At 43.2% G+C, this 26,082-nt stretch overlaps 2 protein-coding genes across 2 annotated transcripts; one reads left to right on the top strand and one right to left on the bottom strand.

The window, feature by feature from the left end:
- Positions 1-1,038: 1,038 nt before the first annotated feature.
- LOC123667568 lies at positions 1,039-1,822 on the bottom strand. Its single transcript, XM_045601449.1, has 2 exons — positions 1,541-1,822; positions 1,039-1,455 (listed from the first exon to the last, which is right to left on the bottom strand). The coding sequence occupies exons 1-2, from the start codon at positions 1,820-1,822 to the stop codon at positions 1,039-1,041; spliced, it is 699 nt and encodes a 232-aa protein (XP_045457405.1).
- A 4,076-nt stretch (positions 1,823-5,898) lies between these two features.
- LOC123667567 (RNA-binding protein 25) lies at positions 5,899-24,814 on the top strand. Its single transcript, XM_045601447.1, has 18 exons — positions 5,899-6,014; positions 8,458-8,626; positions 9,453-9,704; positions 9,758-9,916; positions 10,202-10,461; positions 11,843-11,936; positions 12,521-12,797; positions 13,090-13,200; positions 13,537-13,596; positions 16,119-16,325; positions 16,616-16,784; positions 17,440-17,903; positions 18,221-18,419; positions 18,835-19,048; positions 19,884-19,931; positions 20,034-20,245; positions 20,992-21,147; positions 23,799-24,814. Exons 1-18 carry the CDS (start codon positions 5,937-5,939, stop codon positions 23,889-23,891), a joined length of 3,222 nt encoding a protein of 1,073 aa, XP_045457403.1. The 5' UTR covers positions 5,899-5,936; the 3' UTR covers positions 23,892-24,814.
- The last annotated feature ends 1,268 nt before the right edge of the window (positions 24,815-26,082 follow it).

Here is a 26,082-nt window from a genome sequence, read left to right as displayed (position 1 = left end):
CAAATAATGTATTTTTAGAAATCAACTCCCTTTTGGGGCTAAAACGGGAGATGGTAGGTTGACTCACTCATCACGAAATCTCCGAAACTATAACACCTAAAAACTTGAAATTTGGCAAGTAGGTGATGTTTTGCATGTTTGCATGAATTTTGATGAGAGTTTCACTGGAAGTTTGCCGGGAAAACTTTGTGACATACTGACTTCAACGCGGGCGAAGCAGCGGGCACAGCTAGTACTGTATAAAAATATGGTTATGTATGCAATACAATTTTGTTGATACATAATACAGATTTTTTTCCATTTGTATCTCCGTTAATCCGTAATAAAATTTTCAATTTACAAATATTTTCCAAATAAGTACAATTTTAAAAGCGATGTTTTTTTTAGAAAACTCAGAAATTTTAACGACTATCTTCATCAAATTTAACTTACATCATTTAGGAATACAAAAAAATAAATAAAATATGTAATTATTTTAATACATTTTCTATTAAAGAATAAAAAGATAGTACATAGTATACACTCGCATGCAACTTAATCGACTCAAGCCGTATATTGGTATAAAAGTTCGATTTTTAGGTTAATGGCTTATCCGATTTTCTTGTTTTTTTTTTGTTTGAAAGCCTAATCTTTTCTCTTAAAAAAGCTATCCTAATAAGAAAAATCGGTTGACTATTTATTGATAAAATATAATTTAACACAAATGCATAAAAAGTGAAAAAAAATGAAAACAACAACATAATGAATAAAAAAAATATTTTTGATAGAAGTAAAGAAAATTAAAATTTTCAATGCTTTGTATTGCCTCCCCTAGCTTTTATAATGGCTTGCATGCGATTTTTCATCGATTTAATCACTTTTTTGATAATATCTTGAGGTATCGTATTCCATTCTTCCTCTAGCGTGGTTTTGAGCCCGACGATGCTTGATGGAGCCGTATCTCTAGCTCGCACCCTCCGTTTTGAGCTCATCCCATAAATGTTCAATGCAATTCAGATGAGGACTAAGGGCTGGCCACATCATCGTCTCAATATGCACCTATTGAAGAAACTGGCGTGTAACACTTGCTGTATGGCACCGAGCATTATCATGGATTAATAGAAAATCTTCTCCTATATATCCTGCATAAGGTACAACATGATCGAGGAGAATGTTTCCCACGTACTTTTGAGCTGTTAGACCATCACTTCGACCACCACTAGGCACGAAAACAAGCTCGGTCTTCCCTTCATATGATATTCCAGCCCACACTATGACTGAACCACCGCCATATGATACTGTTTCAGCGAAACAGCATTGCGAGAACCGTTCCCCTGGACGCCTGTATACTCGGTCTCTTCTGTCATTGCCATGGAGACACATTCTGCTCTCGTCAGTGAACAGGATGGAGCTCCATTTGCTCAATAGTCCAATTGAGGTGTTCACGAGCAAATTAAAGTCGGGCTTGACGGTGACCTGCGGTCAGTTTCGGGCGTCTGGCTGGCCGTTTAGGAGTTAAATTGGATTTCTTCAGCCATCTTCTAATTGACCACTGACTGACAACCACTCCTCGAACCCTTCTGAGCTCCTGTTGCACATCAACGTCCGTGAGATAACGATTTCTTAACGAAGCTGAGACAGTGAAGCGGTCGTCCGTCTCAGATGTGCTGCGGTGTCTATTGGTTTGTGGTCTTCGAACAAAGCCACCAGTCTCTTGAAACCTTCTGTATACTCGTGAAACAGCTGATTGGCTCATGTTAAGTTTACGAGCGACTTGCCTTTGATTATGGCCCGCTTGCAACAAACCTACAACTTGGACCACTGCTTCTGAGGTAGTGTCCATTGGATTGCGATTAAAATACTGGGAGCTTAAGTCTGGAAAAAAAAAGTTTTGCAGAAATCGGATAAGCCATTTTCCGAAAAATCAAACTTATATACCAATATACGGCTTGAGTCGATTCAGTTGCACGCGAGTGTATATTACCATACCACGCATTAAGCCCAGTAAATCAGTCGAGCGCCAGCGCTCTTAGAGGTAAGTTCCACGCCAGATTCTGCGCAGCCGTCTCTTTCACTCACACGTGCCAAGCGCCTGTTGGAATAGTGTGATAAACCGCATTTGATAATTTCATAAAAATAAAAACATATTACTAAAATGACTTTAAAATGATACAATGATAATTTCTGTAAAGAAATGTATAATTAATTTTTTTTTCTCAAATTATCAATACAAATAGGCACTTAAACCTGTTTTGTCTCGTTGTTTGTTAATTAATATGTTTGTCGGTGTCATAGAGTTTATAAAAAAATTAAAACCGGCAAAATTTGATGGTCTACTTTCATCCCAAACTATGCAACTAACATTCACACACAGATTTTCTGGGGCATAATAAAATGCTATTTTATTTATGTCATAAACTTAAAAAACTCAAAGAGCAACACGGAGGAGAGTAGCCATGTACAGGCGTTCCTCTCTGTCAAAGTTTAAGTCCAAATGGTCATATGGGTGCAACAAAACTAGTTGCAACCGCACTGATCACTAGACTAAATCTAGTTGCGCGATTGAATCAACGTCCTTCAAAAAATGCCAACTTGTTCTGTTTTTTGCTGCAAAAAGAGATCTGCCACGTCAAATTTACTAAATATTAATTAATAGTAAATAAAAAATTTTGTGGTGGCGTGCTGTGTGGCTACGGTGCCAAAGAATATAGCTACCCCCTCTCTTCCCGTGGGTGTCGTAAGAGGCGACTAAGGGATAACAAGGTTCCACTACCATCTTGAAACTTAAGAAGCCGACCGATGGCGCGATAACCAGCAGCGTCTTAGGTGCGACAAAGCCAGCCCTGCGGTCACCAACTCGCCTTCCCAGCGTGGTGACTATGGGCAACACACATGAGTTCACGCATTTTTGGCGCGAACTTGTGGAGGCCTATGTCCAGCAGTGGATTGCAATAGGCTGGAATGATGAATAAAAATTTACTTAACTGAGGTGGGGCACAGCAGAAATTTCCTGCTCAAAATATGGAGCAGCCCGACTGGAGTAGTACCTCGACCTTACAGAAGATCACAGCAAAATAATACTGTTTTCAAGCAGTATTGTGTTCCTGTTGGTGAGTAAGGTGACCAGAGCTCCTGGGGGGATTGGGTCGGCAACGTGCTTGCGATGCTTCTGGTGTTGCAGGCGTCTATAAGCTACGGTACAGACTTGCCAGATGGGGCGATTTGTCGTGAATTGGGCGATTTTTTTCATGGATACGCTCCTTTTTTTAAGTTTGGGTGACAAGTCGCAAATTAGGCTCTTTTTAATCCTCAGCGTTGGCAACAAGTTAAAAGTACAAAAACCGTTACAAAAAAATATTGTTTTTTTTTTTATGTCCCAATAAGCTTCCTTTAATTTTGAAATTGAGTAAAAACTAAAAGCCTAAGTCATTATTAATTTATTTCCCTTCGTCAATATATTGTTGTTCAGTCATAGTAGTTAGATTTATCAACTTTGAAAATTAACAATGTCCATCCTTTCAGAGTCATTAACGAATCATTCAATCTAGCAGATGGCAAGCTATCGTCTTATGATGCCATTAGTGTTACGCTCCCTACTCCCGATTCGTTGACATCACCGTGTACATCATCAACTCCTCAAAATGTTTGTTAACTTTAAATCGTTTATTGTAGACTGGCATTGTTTGGCACAACAACGTTGCACCAAACGTATTGTGACATAATTATAATAGTTAGACATAGGCTGTCGCGACACTTTTTAACTGATTTCCAAAAAGGGGAGGTTCTCAATCTGACTGTATTTTTTTATGTATGTTACTTCAGAACTTTTGACTGGGTGAACCGATTTTGATGATTTTTAAATTAACAGAAAGCTGATGTTTATCATGTGGTCGCGTTTAAATTTCATCGAGATCTGATAACAACATTTTGAGTAACCTTTGATAACGCGTATATATTATGTATATTGTATTACTTGTCGATGTAATTGAAGTCAGTTTTGATTTCGTTTGAGAGCAAATACAATTATTGTAGATAATGATGTGTTGTACAAAGTCTTACTACATTATGTATTTCTATTATCATTAGTTTTTGCAGCGTACGCAATGTAAGGAATTTTTTAGGTTATTTTTTTATCCCTTGGGTTACATTATTGGAGTTTTAGTAAGGATCCCTAATATTTTTGAAAATATAGTATAACCTATGTCGCTCAAGGATAGTGTAGCTTCTCAACGGTGAAATAATTTTTTGAATCGGTCCAGTAGTTTCGGAGCCTATTCAATGCTAACAAACAAACAATCAAATCTTTACTCTTTATAATCGTTTATTTTACATGAAGATGTTTGATTTGTAGTATATAATAAATTAAGTCTATTTTTATAATAACATCTTACCTTTGTATCATTTTAAAAACCTTATTTCCCTAACCGAGTACTTGAATTTATCGATAATGGATATCGACAGTTGTTACAACCACGGCTGTAGGCAACTTGTCAGTGTAGTTGCGGTGTGTCATTATACTGTAATGACACAGAATGTATCTATGTGTGTGTGAAAAATGTAAGTGTGATTTTAATTTAGTATGTGTGAGTTTCGTAGTGACAGACGATTATTTTTGTGTGGGAATTAGATAAAGTGTGCATGTGTGTAATTTCCCCCCGTAAAAAATGACAGAAAGTTTTGTATCGGTAGCAGACGCAAAGGCTACTCCCCTCCGTGTTGCTCTATGCCTACTTGCCAAATTTCATGGTTTTAGGTGTTATAGTTTCGGAAATTTCGTGATGAGTAAGTCTACCTACGATCCCCCGTTTTGACCCCAAAAAGGAGTTGATTTCTAAAGATACATTATTTGGACACCTTTTTACCATCTATAGAGCTTACATTTTAAATTTCAACTCTCTTACTTCAAAAACATAGGACTTTCGTACAAACTTCCAACCCCCGTTTTACCCTCTTAGGTGTCGAATTTCATAAAATCCGTTCTTAGCGGATGTCTGCGTCTCATAAGGAGCCTACCTGCCAAATTTCAAATTTGTAGGTGTTATAGTTTCGGAGATTTCGTGATGAGTGACCTTTCGCTTTTATATATATGTATATATGTATATATATAGATAGATGACACAGAATGTGTTTTTAATTTAGTATGTGTGAGTTTCCTAGTGACAGACGATTATTTTTGTGTGGGAATAAGATAAATTGTGCATGAGTGTAATTTTCCCCCGCAAAAAATGACAGACAGTTTTGTATCGCTAAAAAACGTCATAGCTACTCCCTCCGTGTTGTTCTATGAAAAAACTTAATAGGTACCATAGTTATTATTTTTAATTATACATTAGAAAATGATCAAGATGGTTTTTTGGTTGTCACACTATACTATACAAAGATCACGCGGCTCGTACGACTCGCGCTATGCGACCAAATTTACTTAAGCTTGCAGAGTGAAAAATGATGAAATGGCTCTTAACGGTAACGGTATAAATATATTGGCTAAAAAAATGACGTTCTTTAAGGTGTCGTTATTCTATATGAAACATTATATTTGCCTAGACAAATTAACGCTACCGAATTTTTAAGTTTTAACGATATACCAACTTTCCAAACCTGCTCTCAAATGTATTTTGTTTTATCTATCTATCATTCCATTCTTGTATCATGCTTGTATCCATCATTTCGTTTGTATATCTGTGATTATCTGTGCACACTGCACAGTCTGGAAAACATGGCCGATTTGATTTGTAATCTCGGTGTCGGTGGAACATGAGCGTTTTTATATTAAATGTTGTATTTATTTAGTTAGTTTATGTTTATACACGTAAAATAATAAATTAAATGTATTATAAGTAATAGTTGTTATCCTAAACTATATATTGTTTTAAAATTCAAAGTGTACGCGTGTTACGTTGTAAACCGTTGAAGAGTTCATGATTTTCTGATTGTGTGCCTGTTGGGTTTGAGGTGCGATGTCTTTCCCGCCTCGCCCGCCTCTCGTGCCATACGGAATTGCACCCGGCGTTGTCACTATGCCAATGGCTACTCACGTAAGATCGTCACACCTAACCGTTTAACCTATGTCTTTGGAAGCTTGCGTGTTTTTTATAGCAATATAAGGTATGTGCGTGTTAAGCAGCTAAAACGGTGTTCCGATGCAGTGGAGTACCACAAGAGTTTCGAGTGTTCTCCGCTGACATTGACATTGTCAATGTGCCAGCTTCCAATAAGTATACTCACTGCGTAACGAGAAATATCTCAAACAATTTTTCTCATACTGAAAACAGTTTTTCTCATACTTCACGAAACATCTATCATCTACTCACACTGAAAGTTTTGAAACTGGTAAACATAGTGATATAGCATTTGTCTTACTTGGCAAAGATTTTGGCATTGAGTAATACTATGCAATATGATCCAATAAATTTTATAGTTTTTATTATTTCATAAATATATTGCTAGAGTTCAATTTACGCACAAACTACACTAAAATAATAGCAGTAATTAACTTTAACAAATTTGTGCATTGTTTTTCCTATACACAAAACAGTCAATATTTTTTTGACTGCCGCTGCCAACTAACAGTTGCATCTGTATCCGAAGTTTTAAAACTATAATTTATTTATTTATCCATTTTTTTGAATCCAGTAACCATTCTGTCAACTAATAATTCTTTATTTTAAAATAAAGTAGATATTACTACCTATTGGTCTTGTTAGTACATTTTTAAAACACCTATATTTAAAAAAGTTTTAGCATGGAGCCAATTAAGCAATAGTTTTAAAATACAAAAATGTTTGCTGCACTGTAGGAGAGGGAAGGCACGCTTCCGGTTATTTCAACATGATACCTTGGTCAATGGTCTAAGATTTTATATTATATTTAAAGGAGATGGGGACTTTTGGGCCAAAATGTAATGAGTAGAGATATTGTTTAAAAAATTGGTCATATTTTTTTATTTTAAAATATAAAATATCAGCTCAATTCTGAATCTAGAAGCGGAGAAAATTGAGAAAGATAGTTTTCATCAAATTTTTTGGGTATAATCGATTACAGAATTCAAAAAGAAAATGTTTGCACTAGTTAATTAACTCAAGATATTTAGATGCACAATTAAAGCTGTAAACAATAAAGAACATTTAAATAAAGTTACATTAATATCGAAAATATCAATTAATATTTGATAAACCAAAATGATTATCGATTTTGTATCGATTTAAAATAAATCATATTTTTAATGACAACTTTGACAGCTGACTAACAGTAGTCAGTAATACTGTGACCGTCACTCGTTTCGTGTTTACTGTTTTCCGATGCATTCTAAGTCCATTCCTGATATTTATTTATGGTTTTAAGTGTATCTCAATATTTGTAATGAATTTTCAAACAGTCTTTACTAAATATAACAAACATTAATGCTACAAGAACTTAGTGATCGGGTTTTTTATAGACATTGTAACATAACCTCACTTTTACAAAAAGTCTAATAACTCCACTCTCAGATAGCCAAAATATAGATAATTTTCAGCGAGGGATCAATAAGCCTAAATGCATTAATTGATACCATTATATTACCTATTTATATACCATTTTCATTTCATTATATTTTGGCCCAAGAATGTATGGAATCGTATCCATCTCCTTTAAAAATATAGTATGAGTTCAAGTGTGTAAGATTATATGAGTATTTATATCTAATACATTGCATAGTGAGAAAATGTTACATTCAAAATATTATATATTTTAATTAATCAATTTACATTTATGTTGTACTTATATATTTTGGCAAATTGTAAAAATGTTTGTAAATTATTAAATGGCTGTTTGAATTAGATATGTTAAATGAAACTGGTATCTCATTGAAGATATTAAGTTTAAATTTAGTTAAATGTAATTATAATTCATATTTCTAGTGAGAAAACTCATATAATAAAATGTGTTAGTCACTTGTATTGTATGAAACTTTAAAGATTTTAATCATAGTCTGTAGTATGTTTTTTTTTAATATAACTAGGTCGGCAAACAAGTGTACGGCTCACCTGATGGTAAGCGATTACCGTAGCTTATAGACGCCTGCAACACCAGAAGCATCGCAAGCGCGTTGCCGACCCAATCCCCAATCCCCCCAGGAGCTCTGGTCACCTTACTCACCAACAGGAACACAATACTGCTTGAGTAACAGTATTATTTAGCTGTGATCTTCTGTAAGGTCGAGGTACTACCCCGGTCGGGCTGCTCCATATTTTGAGCAGGAAATTCCTGCTGTGCCCTAAAGTAGAGTATGTGCTGTGAAGATGATTCACTATGATACCCAATTGATATACATAATTAATTAATATTGTATAATATTTGTTGCTCTTCATCAAATTAATAATTTTCTTTCGTGGAAGAGCACAGCAGAAAATATCTTGTTTAAGATTTTAAGCAGCCCCACTGTGAAAGTAAGTCAACCTTACAAAGATCACAGTAAAAAATATTATTCTTTTGCTGCAGGTAATGGTCGGAGCGTATGGAGCTGGCAGTACAGTGCCAAACAGTGGGCGTTCGGCTTTGTTGCCCGCCCCTGCACAGCCCACACAAGCAAAGCCTGCCCCACGACTCAACCAGACCAGACCGGCCAATGGCGCTAAAGAAGAAGGTCCACCTGTCACTGTGTTTATAGGTTAGTACAATGATGTACACTTCCCATTACAGTTTACTAATGAACAAAAGCGTATCTCATATTATATCACTTCAGCTTCCGTTCTCTTAAACGGAGAAAGAGGCTTAGGTTTAATGACTTTCATTATATTGAGAAATAAATATGACGTAGGCAGTCAGTAAAACAGGCCATATGGCATTTCTATAAAAAAAAAAAAAACAGTTTTGAGTATAAACGTTTTTACACATTAAAAATATGGTCTGTTTCAAAACCTTTAAATATTTAGTGAATTCTATAGATGTTAGATTAGTCTGAAATATTTTACCGTCATTAAATAGGTGCTGTTGAGTGAATAGTGCCCCCACCCAATTTTGTTATAAAAGGCCGACCGCCTGCCGGTATTATTCTTGTTTGAGCCGTCGAAGCAATCGGACCTCTTGGAATAAATCAAAGAAGAATATCTTCTGTGTTTTATTTCATACCTTCGAGGATGGATAGCAATCTAAATCTTGACATTCGTGACGTCAGCAATGCTGATTTCATGTTTTTTAAAAACGGCCTGGGTCTAGCTTCTTTGTCATAGGCATAATTTCTATATTAAATTAAAAAAAAAAATGTTAGTTTAAATATATTTTGTAATATTTAATTGCCACAAATGAGCTCGCGTACGTGCTGTATGATGATGATGATACGTGAACAGATTTTATGTAGCTAATAAATTGTGCAACTAGTGTAAAATGTCATGTAAATGCCCGATCGGGGCGATATGTTTGTACGGCAGAACCGTGCAAGTTGGACTCGTAGAGATCTACCCGCAAGCACATTAAACGCGAGCTCTCCCCGCCAGGCAACATCTCGAGCCGCGCGCCGGACGCCATGATCCGCGCCATGCTGGGCGCGTGCGGCGCCGTGGTGTCGTGGAAGCGCGTCAGCACGTTCGGCTTCTGCGAGTTCGCGGGCCCCGAGCCGGCGCTGCGCTGCGTGCGGCTGCTGCACGAGCGGCCGCTGGCCGACAAGCAGCTGCTGGCGCGCACGGACGGCAAGATGCAGGCGCTGGTCGACACCTACAAGAGTGAGTGCGGCGTGTGTGTGTGCGAGTGTGCGTGTGTGCCGACTGACTGTGCGTGACTGACTGACCGTGCCTGTGTGCAGCGGAGCAGCGCTCGCGGCTGGGCGAGGCGGAGGGCGCGGAGGGCGAGGGCTGGCTGGACGCGGCGCAGCGCGCGCTGGACGACGCGGCCGAGCGCCGCCTGCAGCAGCTGTACCGCGACTACCAGGACGACATCAACAACTACGAGCTGCTGCAGAAGGGTGAGCGCCGACACTCAATACATACAACCGAGCTCGCGTTCTCTTGCTCCACTCAACTGAACTCTAAGGAGGTTTTTCTTAGTTTTTTTGAAAGAATTTTCCATTGGGTTATGTGTACAATACAATCAGTGAAACTGTTCTCACTAATTCTAAAATAGAATGGCAAAGAATTTTGCTTGTAATAGTTTTTAGTCAAAAGTAAAGTTTGACCATTCGAGAATTGACGGCTTCATAATGGAAGCTAGTGGAGCGCGTGACAGAAATTCAGATAGGTCTGTATTGCAGAGGAAGCGATATCCAAGACGGCGCGCGTGCTGGAGGAGGCCGATATCTCGGAGGAGAAGCGAGACGTCATCCACCGGGAGATTGGCAAGTTCCGCGAGAGCATGAAGGTAAGGCCACTCGCCGACTCGCTCTGCTCCCTCCCCGCCCCACCCCCCTCCCCGTCCCTCCGCTCTCAGAGTACGCGACGCGAGCCCTCGCCCGCCAGAGAAGAAAGCGTGCTTCAACGTCATGTTTATGAAAATAAAATAGAATTTCCACCGTGACGTGACAAGAACCCGACAGGTGTGTCGGGGTACCACAAAAGGGAATTAGCATTTATTAGCTTCATATAAAAAATTACTTATTGACCCCCTATGCTCTATGCATATTAGTAATCTGTTAATAATGTAAGGGTATCGAAACAAAAAAGAAGCGCGACAGACAATTAGACTGACGTTAGAAAATACGTCAGACTAGCACGAGGAAGGACTAGTATTTTTGAGATGCATTGAAAAATATGTTTCGGCGGGCGCGCGACTCAGGCTCGCTCTGCGGTAGGTGCGGCGGCGGCGGCGGCGGCCCGCGCACGCGCACCGCGTCCCTAGCCCTCGGGCCGGGGAGCTCTGGGGCCGCTGTGTCGTAACGATGTCCCTTCCAAACTTGCATTTGTCACTCCTGTGTAAACACCGCACGTGAAATTTAATGATAGAATAGACACGTGGGCCGTCAGCCTGAGAGCTCCGAGACCATTGTCCATCGTTACGACGATGTTCTAATCAAATTTTCATTTCGTCCCCCTAAAGGGTACATTCTCTCGTGTGTGCCGCGGGGCAGAGAGATAACTCTGTGATTCTCTTCCATCGTTACAACGATGCTTTCTTTAGACATTACTTTCGTCCCCCTAAAGGGCGCATTTTCTCCTGTGCGTCGCGGGGCGGAGAGATAACTTTTATCTTCCTCCATCGTTACAATGATGTTTTTTTTAAACATTACTTTCGTCCCCCTAAAGGGGTTGTTTTTAAAAACTTTTAAATATTTATTATTACTATTAAACTTAATTCTAAAAGTGCTAGATTATCATAATTATGAGTAGCTTCAACAATAACATCCGTGTCTATATTTTATCCCCCTTAGGGATCAAATTTTTATTTGCCGTATTCATGTTATATTTATTTCTGGCCTTAAACTGCCAGACTTCCACAAAAATGTTTTTCTTTATTTCACCACTTTGAGGGTTCCATTTTCGAAAATCTTTTAAATCTAAATGATAAAAAGGAGCAGTTTAGTCAATTTAAGCTCATAGATTCAGTTGCTAGCCAGCTTCCCCTGCCACAGCCCCCCGAGCAGTGACCCCTCTGGGCGCCCAGCACTCTCCGGCCACAGTACAGTCGTTAGTTCCCAGTCGCGTGTCGTGCGCGGAGGCGTGTCAGTGAGGCGACGGAGGCTATTTATTATTTTCAATTGTATGTATATTAAATATTAGTATTTTTCATGTATAACATATTGTTTTTATTATTTCATTAATAAGTAGAGTTCATACACATTTTGTTTTTTTTTTTTCTAATATCATTCTAACCGCTTTGTCACTGAATGTTTTATTCATCTTTATCTCTAATAAAAATATGACTAAAACTCGATTGATTGTATTTGTATTTATTTTAGTGTATGTCAATGATAACGAAACGCGAACTCGACGTGGCGGCTAAAACATTCAGTGTCTCCACGCCGGCGCTCGCCGATGTCATCAACACGCGCTGTAGTCTGGACTTTCATATCGTTTTCAGTCTACCATTCAACGTCGATACACAAGACACACGATATACATTTAACGAACATATGTATTATTATTTTTTTATTTCGGCGATCGATCCCTCGACATCTCTCGACTCGAGCTAACCTAGACTGTGAGCCACATTGTTAGAGGTCAGTGAAGTGAGAGGTGTCGACGGACGGCGCCCGCCGCTCGCCCGCCGTGGTGAGTGGCGGCGAGCGGCGCGCCGGCGCTGCGGCCACACTGGAGAGGCGCCGCGCGACTGCGGCCGGCGTAAGTCTGGCCGCCGCGCGCCGGGGCCTCGTGCGGCGGCTCCACCAGCGTAAACGCCCTTTCTATCTACTTGTGCTCGAATGTTTACTATTGTTGCATAGATTTCGTCTCTTCCAGTCGGGTCGTCCGCGATCGTAGAGCGCACCGATGCTCGAGACGCGTTCGGGACGCGAACGATTCGGATCCGCAGTCGCGTTGAATCCTGCGGGTGAGCCACGACCGACAGATCCGTTACCGACTGGAGGCCTAGCTTGCAATCTGTACGTTTGACCCGATGGCTCTCGTGGGGGTGTGAGTGACGCGTCTCGCCTTGCAGGAGGAGGCGGACGTGGTGGTGCGGCGCAAGCGGGACCCCAAGGACGACAAGCCGGAGCGCGACCGCGACAAGGACAAGGACAGGGATAAGGACAAGGAGCGGGACAAGGAGCGCGAGCGGGAGCGGGAGCGGGAGCGGGACCGAGACCGAGACCGGGACCGGGACCGGGACCGGGAGCGGGACCGGGACCGCGAGCGGGAGCGGGAGCGCGAGCGCGAGCGGGACAAGGACGGTCGGCGGCGCAGGAGCCACTCGCGGTAGGTACTGCCTCTAGGTCTAGAGTCTATAGGCTGGCCGACCCGGTCTAAATCAAAATAAAATATACTTCATTCAATCAGGCTTTAAAAGCACTTTAAAACGACATTAAAATAATATTAATTTACCGAATTATGTTTGTGTCTAATTTTAAGTCTGTTTCGTTCACTTGGTCCACCGCTTAAGTATTCAGTTTTGGCCTCTAATGGATTACATTTTAAGGAAGCCTTCAGTTGTTTTATCTGTCTGTTCCATGTGTGTATGGTTTTTAATAATTTTGTCATTATTATGTAGGAACAAAGATAAACGCGAGGAGCGGGAGAAGGAGAGGGAAAGGGAGCGGGAACGGGAGGAGCGGGAGCGGGAGAGAGAGAGGGAGAGGGAGAGAGAGCGGGAACGGGAGAGGTGAGTTCGTTAGCATTAGAGATGGATGTAATATAGACCTAATTCAGTTAACTTCTCTGTTAACAACTGAATCCTCCTATGCCTCAAAACATTGTTCGACGTAACTTGAAACGACGTAACTCGAAACGACGTAAGTCGAGGACTACTTGTATATATATTTAACACAAGCGCGGATTGAACCTGCGATTGCAAGCGCAACGGACAGTACTGAGTCGTCAAAAAAATTAAAATAAATCTTGGTCACTGTTGGGATTATTACCATGATATTCTGATTATTAAATGCAAATTGATTCTAATATCAAATGTTTATCAAATGTAAAAGTTTTATATTTTCAGAGAGCTGCGCGAGCGAGAAAGAGAGCGCGAAGCTCGCGAGCGGGAGCGAGAGAGAGAGAGGTACGTGTGCGCCGCTACTATCGGTTACACGTATAGTGCGATTAAGGAAAGGAGATACCGGACGTAAACAATGCCCAGCGACGACGGAACAAACAATACAGTCTATCTCTTTCTATCTGGTTTATTTGCTATCTGCTGCACGGCTCTCGGTACGGGCAAGGTCAAATGAGACTATAGCTGGGTTTGAAAACATTCGGACGGCCCTTTGTTTTTACACTTATTTATTCTTATTTCAAACCGTGTCCTGAAGCGATACATAGAAAAAATAAATATACATTTAAGAATAACTACTTGTTCGTTCGGGTAATATAATTATTATAAGATTTAATACTTTTTAAATAGTAATTATCAAAATATAAATTTATTTTACATTTTAAAAATTTGTATAAGTTAAGAGGTTACAAAAGCCTGCATAGGCGAATGACTTAACATTTGGTTTGTTTATGTCTCGTATCTCTTTTCGTTGAACGCACTATAGTGAGATGTGCGTCGATTACATCTAGTGAGATGTGTCGGTTACATCCAGTGAGATGTGTGCCGGTTACATGTAGTGAGATGTGTCGGATACATCTAGTGATATGTGTGTCGGCTACATCTAGTGAGATGTGTGGCCTTTACATTTAGTGAGATGTGTTGGTTACATCTAGTGAGATGTGTTGGTTACATCTAGTGAGATGTGTCAATTACATCTAGTGAGATGTGCTTGTTACATCTAGCGAGATGTGTGTTGGTTACATCTAGTGAGATGTGCGCCGGTTACATCTAATGAGATGTGTGTCACTTACATCTAGTGAGATATGGAGAATGTTCGGATTCATCTCCATTCCATCTTGCCCGTTATTGGTCTAATTTAAACTCCCTAGGATAATGTTTTGCGCCTATAGCATCAATTCAGCGCGTTAAAGATCAATTTGTTAGAGAGACGAAAAGTATTTTACTTATTTATAAAAAGAAACCTCGATATAAATGTTAAGAGTATTTCGATAGCAATTGAGTAATGAATGACTGCTGGCAGCCGTGTTGCAATTATTGTGCCGCTGTCGTTATCGCCGCTCGTAAACTGACTATCGATAATCGCGTGATTTTATAGTGTCGTACGAATGGTCGTGCACTGCCCTCGCGAGCGATAACAACAATTTCTGTGATTTTTCTTGCCTAAAATGCATTCGCAGTGAGAGTTAGATTGGAAGAAGTGAGAAGTCCACGTGTGCATTAATTATTTTTTAGTTTTTCGTGCAGTTCTATTCTGAAATTATATTTATATTTGTATGGAACCCTTGTACAATATTTGTTTATCAAACAAAAAAAAAAAAAAATAACATCCATAGACTCAAAAGTGATAACAAATCAAGCAAGTTTACTGAGCAGTGTCCGCTAACCGGTGATGTGCTCCGTGCTGCCGCTGCACATCCACCCGTACATCCGCACACGCGCTCAGATCCAGAATGACTTACGCGCCGCGGCCGGGTATGACTTGTGGCTCATATGTAAATTACGTCACACGTTAAGGGGGGGGGGGGGTAATGGTGTCACATTGTATGACATAGTGTGGCTAGGGCTTAAAAAGTGAAATTCTTGTGACTAAATTGATGGATGGCCTTTTGCTTCTCTAGTCTTCTTCTTCTTCTTTTATAATTGGACTGCTATAGGAATTGCCAAAGTTAGAGTATTTCCGTCAGAGTGTCTTCACTGTACTGCTGCTGTCAATATTCTGCGATGAATTGCCAGTACACTAACGTTTGGTTAGTAACTAGGGATGTGACATTTCGATTAACAGTATTCGATTTTATTATTAGATAATAATCGATAAATAAAATAATTGATTAAAGAAAACTTAGCTGGAATTTATTTTGGATGCCTTTTTTAGGTACCTTTGGCTACAAAAATAATGGAATGTTTATTTTCTTTTACAAAAAATCGATTAATAAAAAAACGATTTATCATATTATGTTCATATTAGCTGTGCCCGCGACTTCGTTCGCGTGGATTTAACAAAATAGTTATTGTTCAGTAAGCAGTTATAAAATAAAAAAAAAAAAAAAAACTAAAATAAAAGTAGTCTAAGTTACTCCTTATTACATCAGCTATATCTGCCAGTCCAGTCTGCGGTCCAGCCGTTTCAGAGATAACTGTAATCGCTTAGTAAAAATCGTTTATATTTCACATTCCTACTACTAACGCTTCTTATTTCTGACTGTTTATAAAGCCGTCATGCAGGTGTTCCTTATCTACTTATACTGTACACTATTCTATGTGTGCATTTGTTGATTAATACTTTCAATTTGGCCGGTAATTTTCGCGTCGCTATTTACACACGGTCATTGTGACAGAGGTCGGCTTTAAGATGTGTTGGGTTAAATGCTACGTCTTTCTCAACAGTTCAACTGCACACTGTAGTAGTTGTAGCTTAACGGAATTATGCGCCCGCCGCAGTTGTACTGAAAGAGTTAACCGCTTTTTCCTGTTTAATTTTAATAAATGTAATTTATAACCTATAATATATGAACGAATAATTTGAACAGAGAACGTGAGAGAGAACGCGAGCGCGATCGGGAACGTTCCCGGGAGCGAGAGCGAGATAGAGAGCGGGAGAGGGACAGGGACAGAGACAGGTCGCGGGGTCGGAGCGAGGCGGACGCGCGCCGAGAGAAGGAGATAGAGGAGGAGGCGCGCGACAAGAAGAGGCTGGAGAAGAAGGCGCGGGAGAAGGAGGCCGCCTACCAGGAGCGGTGAGTGCGGGGGGGGGGGGGGGGTATGTAGTTGTCGGTCTACGAGTGTACGTTTTGTATTAGTCATATATTTAGTGTAGTTTGTTCTAGCTATTTTTATTTTATTTATTGGGCACGGTAGAATATATCCTAATTCACCATCAGGTGCTCTGTACGCCTGTTTGATGTGTTTTTGCATTTTTTTTTTATATTTTTAAATATTCTAAATTTTTAAAAATATAATGTTTCGTTTTTTTGTACTATTACCATAAACCTTAAAAAAAATAACCATATCCGTCGCTCGGTTCCAGGCTACGCAACTGGGAGAGTCGAGAGCGCCGCAAGGCGAAGGAGTACGAGCGCGAGAAGGAACGAGAGCGGTGTCGCGAGGAGGAGCGCGAGCGCGAGGCCAAGCGCCTGAAGCAGTTCCTCGAGGACTACGACGACGAGCGCGACGACCACAAGTACTACCGCGGCAAGGTAACGACGCCCTCCGGACTCCGGACGTAATCGATTTACGTTTTCGTCACCTTCATTTATACTAGCTTTTATTTATCTTGCAATGTATGTACGTATTTAAGTTTGGGTGAAATTTTGCAACTCAATTTAGAAGTAGATATCTTCAACTAATTGAGCTGAAATTTTGTATACTAGTTCAATTTGGATGACAATGCATGGTTAACTTTGTGACGTCATTATAAATTCAACATGGCGGCTTATCTAAGATGGCAAACTAGGTATTTTTAATGCACTTCTACAATATGGGTATCAAATGAAAGGGTTTGCTAAGAATAATTTGAATAAAGTGATGTCAGTCTAAATCCAATACGGCGGACTAACTATTTTGTGCAACTGTTGTAGTTCAGCTATAATAACAGTTTTTAATACACTGAGAAACTTTCCAGTGATAACTAAGAAGTCAAAAATAAAAATATACTTTATAAAGTCATTACATACAATTTATACGATAGGTAAATTAAATAGAGAAATACAAGTACTCAAATCTTTCAAATCAGATTTTTAATAAAGATTCAAATAAAAGTTTGTTTTAAAACGGATTTTTACCTCTAAATTAATTTAGGGCCGACGTTCGGCGGTGTGCGCAAGCATTAATATTGAAATTTGAAATCGCAAGGAGCTGCAGCGGCGCCTCGGGACGCGCGTGCGCGAGGCCGAGGCCGACGCGCGCGAGCGCACGCGCGAGCAGGAGGAGCTGGAGCAGCTGCGCGCGCACGTGTTCGGCTCGCGCGCGGCCGACGACCCCGCCGCCTGCGCCGACTACGAGCGCGCGCGCGCGGCCCGCGACGCGCTGTACCGCCCGCGCCTGCTCGTGGACGCCTCGCTGCAGCGCGAGCAGCAGCGCGAGCGCGAGCTGCAGCGCGCGCGCCAGCGCGAGCAGGCGCGGCGCGAGGCGCGCGAGCGGGAGCAGCGCGCGCGCGAGCGCTACCTGCGCGCGCAGGCCTCGCGCGAGCTGCCCACCGAGGCCGAGCCCATCGACTCGGACGACAGGTGCCGACCGTTCCCATACGTACCGCCCGGCCTGCCGGTGGACCAGCGCGAGCAGGCGCGGCGCGAGGCGCGCGAGCGGGAGCAGCGCGCGCGCGAGAGCAGATGATTGAATGATATTTTCAATGGCTCTTTGGTCACGGCCAAGAATATTGTTCATAGAATAATTTAATAGAGTGTAATTTTCTATAATTAAGCTGAACATGTCAAAATTGCATGTATATGTTCACTGTATTCAGAATGAACATTTTACGCCTTTTAAATTGTTTCCACACTAAACTTTTTTATCATTCAATTTGTGAACCGATTAAAAAAAAACCAATGCCCCGTTTTGAGCCAAATTAAACTTCGGCACAGTAAGTGTATAATGTAAATACGCCACGACTGACGATGACCGTGTTGCTCCCCAGCGGCGGCTGCGAGCCGGCGGCCGAGGACGGCGCGCAGTCGTCGGAGGCGGAGGTGGGGGCGGAGACGACGGCGGGTGCGGGGGCGGGGGCGGGCTCCGGCGACGGCTCGCTGACCCCGCCCGCCCCCGGCGCGCGCCGCCGCCGCCACCGCCGCCGCGCGCCCGACACGCCGCCGCACCCGCCGCACGCGCCCGCGCCGGTGCGTACACACTCGCACACAACACGGATGTATACAATGCTGCGAGTTACGATCGCTATCGGGTAGTTACGATAACGGCCGGGACCGACGGTCAACGTGCTCTCCGAGGCACGGTGGGGAGACCCACGTAGATAAACATCGAAACCGGGAAGAAATGTTTTTTTTTATCTTTTTATACATAGGCTGGCGTTTGACCGCTATTTCACCTGATGATAAGTGAAAACGCGGTCTAAGATGGAACACGCTTACCTAAACGTTTGTACAGATACAAATATCCTTCCCGAGCGGGAATCGAACCTGCAGACCTAAACAGTTTTAGGCGACTACACGTACTACACTGGAACGATAGCTGAGCACCATCTTGCACATTATAATTTTTCTTTCTAAATAATTAACATTCACATCACTCCCACAGAGCGACGGCGGCAGCACCCCGCCGCGCCCGCCGTCCGCCGAGCGCTACCACGTAAGCCCCCGCCCACAGGCGCCGCCCCCCGCCCCGCCCCGCGCGCCTCTCACCCCGCTCTGTCCGCAGGCCGAGCCCGCCAGCGCCGGCAGCTCGCCCATCAGCATCAGCTTCCGCGCGCGCCACAGCCCCGCGCGCACCAGCCCCGCCGACGCGCACCGCGGTAACGCGCTCACACACACCGACATACACAGTGACACGCACACGTGGTCAAACACGCGCATACACACGCACGCACACATAGTCTTATACATCATTACAGCCTATACAGTCCACTGCTGGACATAGGCCTCCACAAGTTTACGCCAAAAATAACGTCAACTCATTTGTTTTGCCCCTAGTCACCAAGCTGGGCAAGCGGGTTGGTGACCGCAGGGCTGGCTTTGTCGCACCGAAGACGCTACTGCCCGTCTTCGGCCTGTGTATTTCAAAGTCAGCAGTTGGACGGTTATCCCGCCATCGGTCGGCTTCTTAAGTTCCAAGGTGGTTGTGGAACCTTGTTATCCCTTAGTCGCCTCTTACGACACCAACGGGAAGAGAGGGGGTGGCTAAATTCTTTAGTCTACATGCGCACATATATAAACGCACACATAGTCCCATACACACACGTTACAAACTCGCTAATTTTATTATTTTAAGCATATATTATATCTAACTTAACTAAATAATATGACTATATATATGAACTAATATGATATAATAATGACCAAGGGATAACACAATTCCACTACCACCGATGGTGAGATAACCATCCGACTGCTGGCTTTGAAATACACAGGCCGAAGACGGGCGGTCACAAACCCGCCTGCCTAGCGTGGTGTCTATGGGAAACACACATGAGTTCACGCCATTTTTAGCGCGAACTTGTGGAGGCCTATGTCCAATAGTAGACTGCAGTAGGCTGAAATTATTATATCTAACAATTTAACTACAAGCAATTACACTGATGCTTAAACTTAAAATGCTAAGACCTAAAATTTGCATGTTGCTATTTACAGTAGAGCGACGCGTACACGCCGCTTTCACGGAAGATGAAGAACCTGTGCGTGAGTATTAACTCATTAAAAGAGAGTAAAATTATGAAGATCCATTTATAAGGTGTGTTAATTAAATTTAATTATATAATTTTGAATAATAAATAATTTCAGGTAAAGACAAAAGGGAAAAAGAGAAAAAGAAAAGTGAGAGCAGTGATCGAGGTGAGAAGAGTGAGAAGAATGAGAAGGGGGAAAAGGAGAAGGAAAAAGGCGAGAAGGACAGTAAATGTGCAGAGGAGAAACGGAAACACATCAAGAGTCTTATTGATAAGATACCCACACAGAAGGAACAGCTTTTCCAGTATCAGCTTGATACTGATCAGGTATGTGTAAAGAATTTTTTGTATCTGTAAAAAAAATTGAAAATTGACTGCTGAAGTTGGGCAGTTCGACGACGATCCTCACCTTATAAATGGCTTAGACCTAGTGGTAGCAAAGTACCGTACCTTACTGTCTTATAGACGTCTGCAACACCAGCAGCATTGCAAGCGCGTTGCCGACCCTATCCCCAATTCCCCCCCAGGAGCTCTGGTCACCTTACTATCAGGAATACCTTCAGGAATATCTTCTGTAAGGTTTAGTTACTACTACTACCCCAGTCGGGCTGCTCCATATTTTGAGCAGGAAATTTCCTGCTGTGCTCTGTGCTCCTGTGTGCGCTGTGTTAAATATGGTACAGTATGTCGACGTGGTACAACACCACACACAAATGTACAATCTTCCTCCTAAGGTTTCCCTTAACGCTATAATTGGACATTTTGCAAGGGTCGAATGTACAGATATTATTTCCCTAAAGGCTGGCAACGCCCATGCAACTCCGATTATTGTAGGTGTCCAAGCAACGGCAGCCATTTAACACCAGATAGCTTCGTACGCTCTTTCTTCTTCTTTTTTTACATAACAAGGGAGCAAACCTCCCTTGTTATGTAAAAAAAGTTTTGGCCAAATTACCTCAAGTATCGGTTTTGGACAAAAAAGTGACATGTTTGCGTATTGATGTGGTGGTTTGGCATTAAATGTTATTTGATTGGAAAAACAATTTGTTCATCAAAATACCAACGCTTTTCAGATTGATAACACGCTGATGGAGAAGAAGATCCGGCCGTGGATCAACAAGAAGATCATCGAGTACATCGGCGAGCCGGAGCCCACGCTCGTCGACTTCATCTGCAGCAAGGTGCTGGCCGGCTCCGCGCCGCAGGGCATCCTGGACGACGTGCAGATGGTGAGTGTGTGTGCGAGCGTGTGAGCGTGCGAGCGTGTGTCGTAAGTGTACCCGCACGTGCGTGTGTGTGTGCTCCGCGCCGCAGGGCATCCTGGACGACGTGCAGATGGTGAGTGTGTGTGCGAGCGTGTGAGCGTGCGAGCGTGTGTCGTAAGTGTACCCGCACGTGCGTGTGCGAGCGTGTGAGCGTGCGAGCGTGTGTCGTAAGTGTACCCGCACGTGCGTGTGTGTGTGTGTGCTCCGCGTCGCAGGGCATCCTGGACGACGTGCAGATGGTGAGTGTGTGTGCGAGCGTGTGAGCGTGCGAGCGTGTGTCGTAAGTGTACCCGCACGTGCGTGTGTGTGTGTGTGCTCCGCGCCGCAGGGCATCCTGGACGACGTGCAGATGGTGAGTGTGTGTGCGAGCGTGTGAGCGTGCGAGTGTGTGTCGTAAGTGTACCCGCACGTGCGTGTGTGTGTGTGTGCTCCGCGCCGCAGGGCATCCTGGACGACGTGCAGATGGTGAGTGTGTGTGCGAGCGTGTGTCGTAAGTGTACCCGCACGTGCGTGTGTGTGTGTGTGCTCCGCGCCGCAGGGCATCCTGGACGACGTGCAGATGGTGAGTGTGTGTGCGAGCGTGTGTCGTAAGTGTACCCGCACGTGCGTGTGTGTGTGTGTGCTCCGCGCCGCAGGGCATCCTGGACGACGTGCAGATGGTGAGTGTGTGTGCGAGCGTGTGAGCGTGCGAGCGTGTGTCGTAAGTGTACCCGCACGTGCGTGTGTGTGTGTGTGCTCCGCGCCGCAGGGCATCCTGGACGACGTGCAGATGGTGAGTGTGTGTGCGAGCGTGTGAGCGTGCGAGCGTGTGAGCGTGCGAGCGTGTGTCGTAAGTGTACCCGCACGTGCGTGTGTGTGTGTGTGCTCCGCGCCGCAGGGCATCCTGGACGACGTGCAGATGGTGAGTGTGTGTGCGAGCGTGTGAGCGTGCGAGCGTGTGAGCGTGCGAGCGTGTGTCGTAAGTGTACCCGCACGTGCGTGTGTGTGTGTGTGTGCTCCGCGCCGCAGGGCATCCTGGACGACGTGCAGATGGTGAGTGTGTGTGCGAGCGTGTGAGCGTGCGAGCGTGTGTCGTAAGTGTACCTGCACGTGCGTGTGCGAGCGTGTGAGCGTGCGAGTGTGTGTCGTAAGTGTACCTGCACGTGCGTGTGCGAGCGTGTGAGCGTGCGAGCGTGTGTCGTAAGTGTACCTGCACGTGCGTGTGCGAGCGTGTGAGCGTGCGAGTGTGTGTCGTAAGTGAACCCGCACGTGCGTGTGTGTGTGCTCCGCGCCGCAGGGCATCCTGGACGACGTGCAGATGGTGAGTGTGTGTGCGAGCGTGTGAGCGTGCGAGCGTGTGTCGTAAGTGTACCCGCACGTGCGTGTGTGTGTGTGTGCTCCGCGCCGCAGGGCATCCTGGACGACGTGCAGATGGTGAGTGTGTGTGCGAGCGTGTGTCGTAAGTGTACCCGCACGTGCGTGTGTGTGTGTGTGCTCCGCGCCGCAGGGCATCCTGGACGACGTGCAGATGGTGAGTGTGTGTGCGAGCGTGTGAGCGTGCGAGCGTGTGTCGTAAGTGTACCTGCACGTGCGTGTGCGAGCGTGTGAGCGTGCGAGTGTGTGTCGTAAGTGTACCTGCACGTGCGTGTGCGAGCGTGTGAGCGTGCGAGCGTGTGAGCGTGCGAGCGTGTGTCGTAAGTGTACCTGCACGTGCGTGTGCGAGCATGTGAGCGTGCGAGTGTGTGTCGTAAGTGAACCCGCACGTGCGTGTGTGTGTGCTCCGCGCCGCAGGGCATCCTGGACGACGTGCAGATGGTGAGTGTGTGTGCGAGCGTGTGAGCGTGCGAGCGTGTGTCGTAAGTGTACCCGCACGTGCGTGTGTGTGTGTGTGCTCCGCGCCGCAGGGCATCCTGGACGACGTGCAGATGGTGAGTGTGTGTGCGAGCGTGTGAGCGTGCGAGCGTGTGTCGTAAGTGTACCCGCACGTGCGTGTGTGTGTGTGTGCTCCGCGCCGCAGGGCATCCTGGACGACGTGCAGATGGTGAGTGTGTGTGCGAGCGTGTGAGCGTGCGAGCGTGTGTCGTAAGTGTACCTGCACGTGCGTGTGTGTGTGTGTGCTCCGCGCCGCAGGGCATCCTGGACGACGTGCAGATGGTGAGTGTGTGTGCGAGCGTGTGAGCGTGCGAGCGTGTGTCGTAAGTGTACCTGCACGTGCGTGTGCGAGCGTGTGAGCGTGCGAGTGTGTGTCGTAAGTGTACCTGCACGTGCGTGTGCGAGCGTGTGAGCGTGCGAGCGTGTGTCGTAAGTGTACCTGCACGTGCGTGTGCGAGCGTGTGAGCGTGCGAGTGTGTGTCGTAAGTGAACCCGCACGTGCGTGTGTGTGTGCTCCGCGCCGCAGGGCATCCTGGACGACGTGCAGATGGTGAGTGTGTGTGCGAGCGTGTGAGCGTGCGAGCGTGTGTCGTAAGTGTACCTGCACGTGCGTGTGCGAGCGTGTGAGCGTGCGAGTGTGTGTCGTAAGTGTACCCGCACGTGCGTGTGCGAGCGTGTGAGCGTGCGAGTGTACGTGTGTTGTAAGTGTGAGTGTGCGTATGTGTGTCTGTCTGCCAGTGCCCTGACCGCCACTTCGCCTTCAGGTGCTGGACGAGGAGGCCGAGGTGTTCGTGGTCAAGATGTGGCGCCTGCTCATCTACGAGCTGGAGGCCAAGCGCGCCGGGCTGCACAAGTAGACGTGTCTCCTGCATACCGTCTCTTAGTGTTAAATGTAATGCAGAAATCCTAGTGAACCGTCATTGATGGAGGATTTCAAATAACATTATTTCCTACTCATTGAAACATTTATCTCTGTCTGCTTGTAAGATCAGCCGCGTGTAGAAGAGACCGATGGCGTTCGCAGTGTCAGTCTTCAGTGAGCGCATCATTTCTTCTGAGATTGCCGCTATGATACCTCAACATATTTTTTTTTTTATAAATGTCACTGTATTTTAAAAAGATTTTCAGAGAACATTTTTCTAAACATATAACAATGATACAACTAATATTTCATAGTTCGTCACCATTGCCTGACAAAGGAGCCGCTCTTTTATCTAGAGCGCTACAACAATAACAAATATCTGCATCCCGATATAAGTGAAATGAAACTCGATAGTTTGTAATCGATAGTTTTCAATATTGCAGTGTTCCTAATATCAAAAACATCGAATTGTCCAAAATAACTTGTTAAATTAAAAACCGCGGTAGCTTGAATAAATAAAATTGTTAAATGTTTTTGACTAATTATAAATTTTTTCACGTAAAGGAAACTAGAAACGAATTGCTTAATGACATAAAATAATTTCTATTTAACTTCAATGAATACAAAACTTTGTGTGATACGTATTGTCATCAGTACTAGATGTCCTCATTATATTGTCCAAAACTGCTGTCATTTCTAGGACAATAGTCGTCACAATAAGAGGCCCGTTTTGACATATGTCATCGAGATGTAATTAGCGAATTAACCATACGACTCGGTATTCGATACTCGCGATAAATCGATTCAAGTTTGTATGAGTATTCGATCGATTTGATTATGTAATTTAAAGTGCATTTGACTATAATTATAATATAGTAATTTGAAATAATACACACATGAAATGGTACAAACGGTCAATTTGTCTTTATTTTATATATTTTTATATTGCTTCTAATGTGGTTTATTAGCCAATCAAACATTTTATTTACGGCTTTGAGCGCCATTTTTTTTTTCAGTAAAGATCACGACACAATATCCAATTACGATTAAAATCGAATGAAGCTGATTATATTCAGTAATTAGTTACAGCACTAGTGTTTAGAAAAAGGACTTAGAACGAAACTGTTTCTGAGACGTTTCGTAATAATTAGAAATTGCATGCTATTGTAAAGCAAGCGCGAAAATAATACTCCCAATGTATTCTATCATATTATTTAACGTGCCAAAAAATGTACTTATTTTTCAAAACACTATGTTATTAACAATTCTTTTATTGTTTCATACAGTTTCGTACCAAGTTACGTTCTAGGGCATATGTCCAAACGGGCCTCTTATTTTGTGACTATAAAAACACAACAGTCTGAGACGTGTTTTCGTATTTTTTTCCACATTTATCTACAACTGTGTGTATGTTTTGCAAAAATATTTTTTAAGTTTATAATTGTTTACAAGGAGGTTAAAGAACCTTGTTGAAATCTCAATCGTTTCTACGTTGTGTATTAAATGGTTTTTCAATTATATCTTTCCTTTCTAGATTAAATCTGTTGTTACGGCAGACATTTTTGACTGTTACATCTTGCTAATCGATGTCCTGTCCCTTTCACGCGTCCCCATCATGTACAATATATGAAAGAGACAGAATATCAATTACTTTTGTATTAATAAACTTATATTAAAGTGATAAATGCAACAAATAACTTCTAGCTCTAGCAAGGAACGTCTAGACGGTAAAGACTTTGTAAATAAAGAAAGTTAGAGCGGGAGGTATGAGAATTAATATGACTATATACTATATGTGGAGTCCAGGAGCGAAACATTTCATAAAATGTAATTAAGACTTGCTTTTGTTTTGCAATTTTATACAGTTTACAAATAGGAAAAAGATATTACCGACACATTCAGCTATTTCTATACAAAATGAAAAAAAAAAAAAAAAATGTAAAAAGTATAAATAAAACGCTTTCGAAGCTAATATTTTTCGCAATAAATTCATAGAATATTTTAGTTAAATGTGTAAATTATACTGCAGTGTTATTAGAAAAAAATATCGTTTTTAATCATACAAGGCGTATTATTTTCATTTTATTTAAGTATTGAAATATCGTGAGAGATGGACGTTTAACAGCGAGAGTCGAGTTTGTGAAGATTACCCGATAAGTATGGATTAAACTTATAAGTGCGACGTA

Source organism: Melitaea cinxia, chromosome 28, assembly GCF_905220565.1.
Source record: "Melitaea cinxia chromosome 28, ilMelCinx1.1, whole genome shotgun sequence".
NCBI classification, from domain to species: Eukaryota; Metazoa; Arthropoda; class Insecta; order Lepidoptera; family Nymphalidae; genus Melitaea; species Melitaea cinxia.
This window is presented reverse-complemented; position numbering and strand designations above follow the sequence as displayed.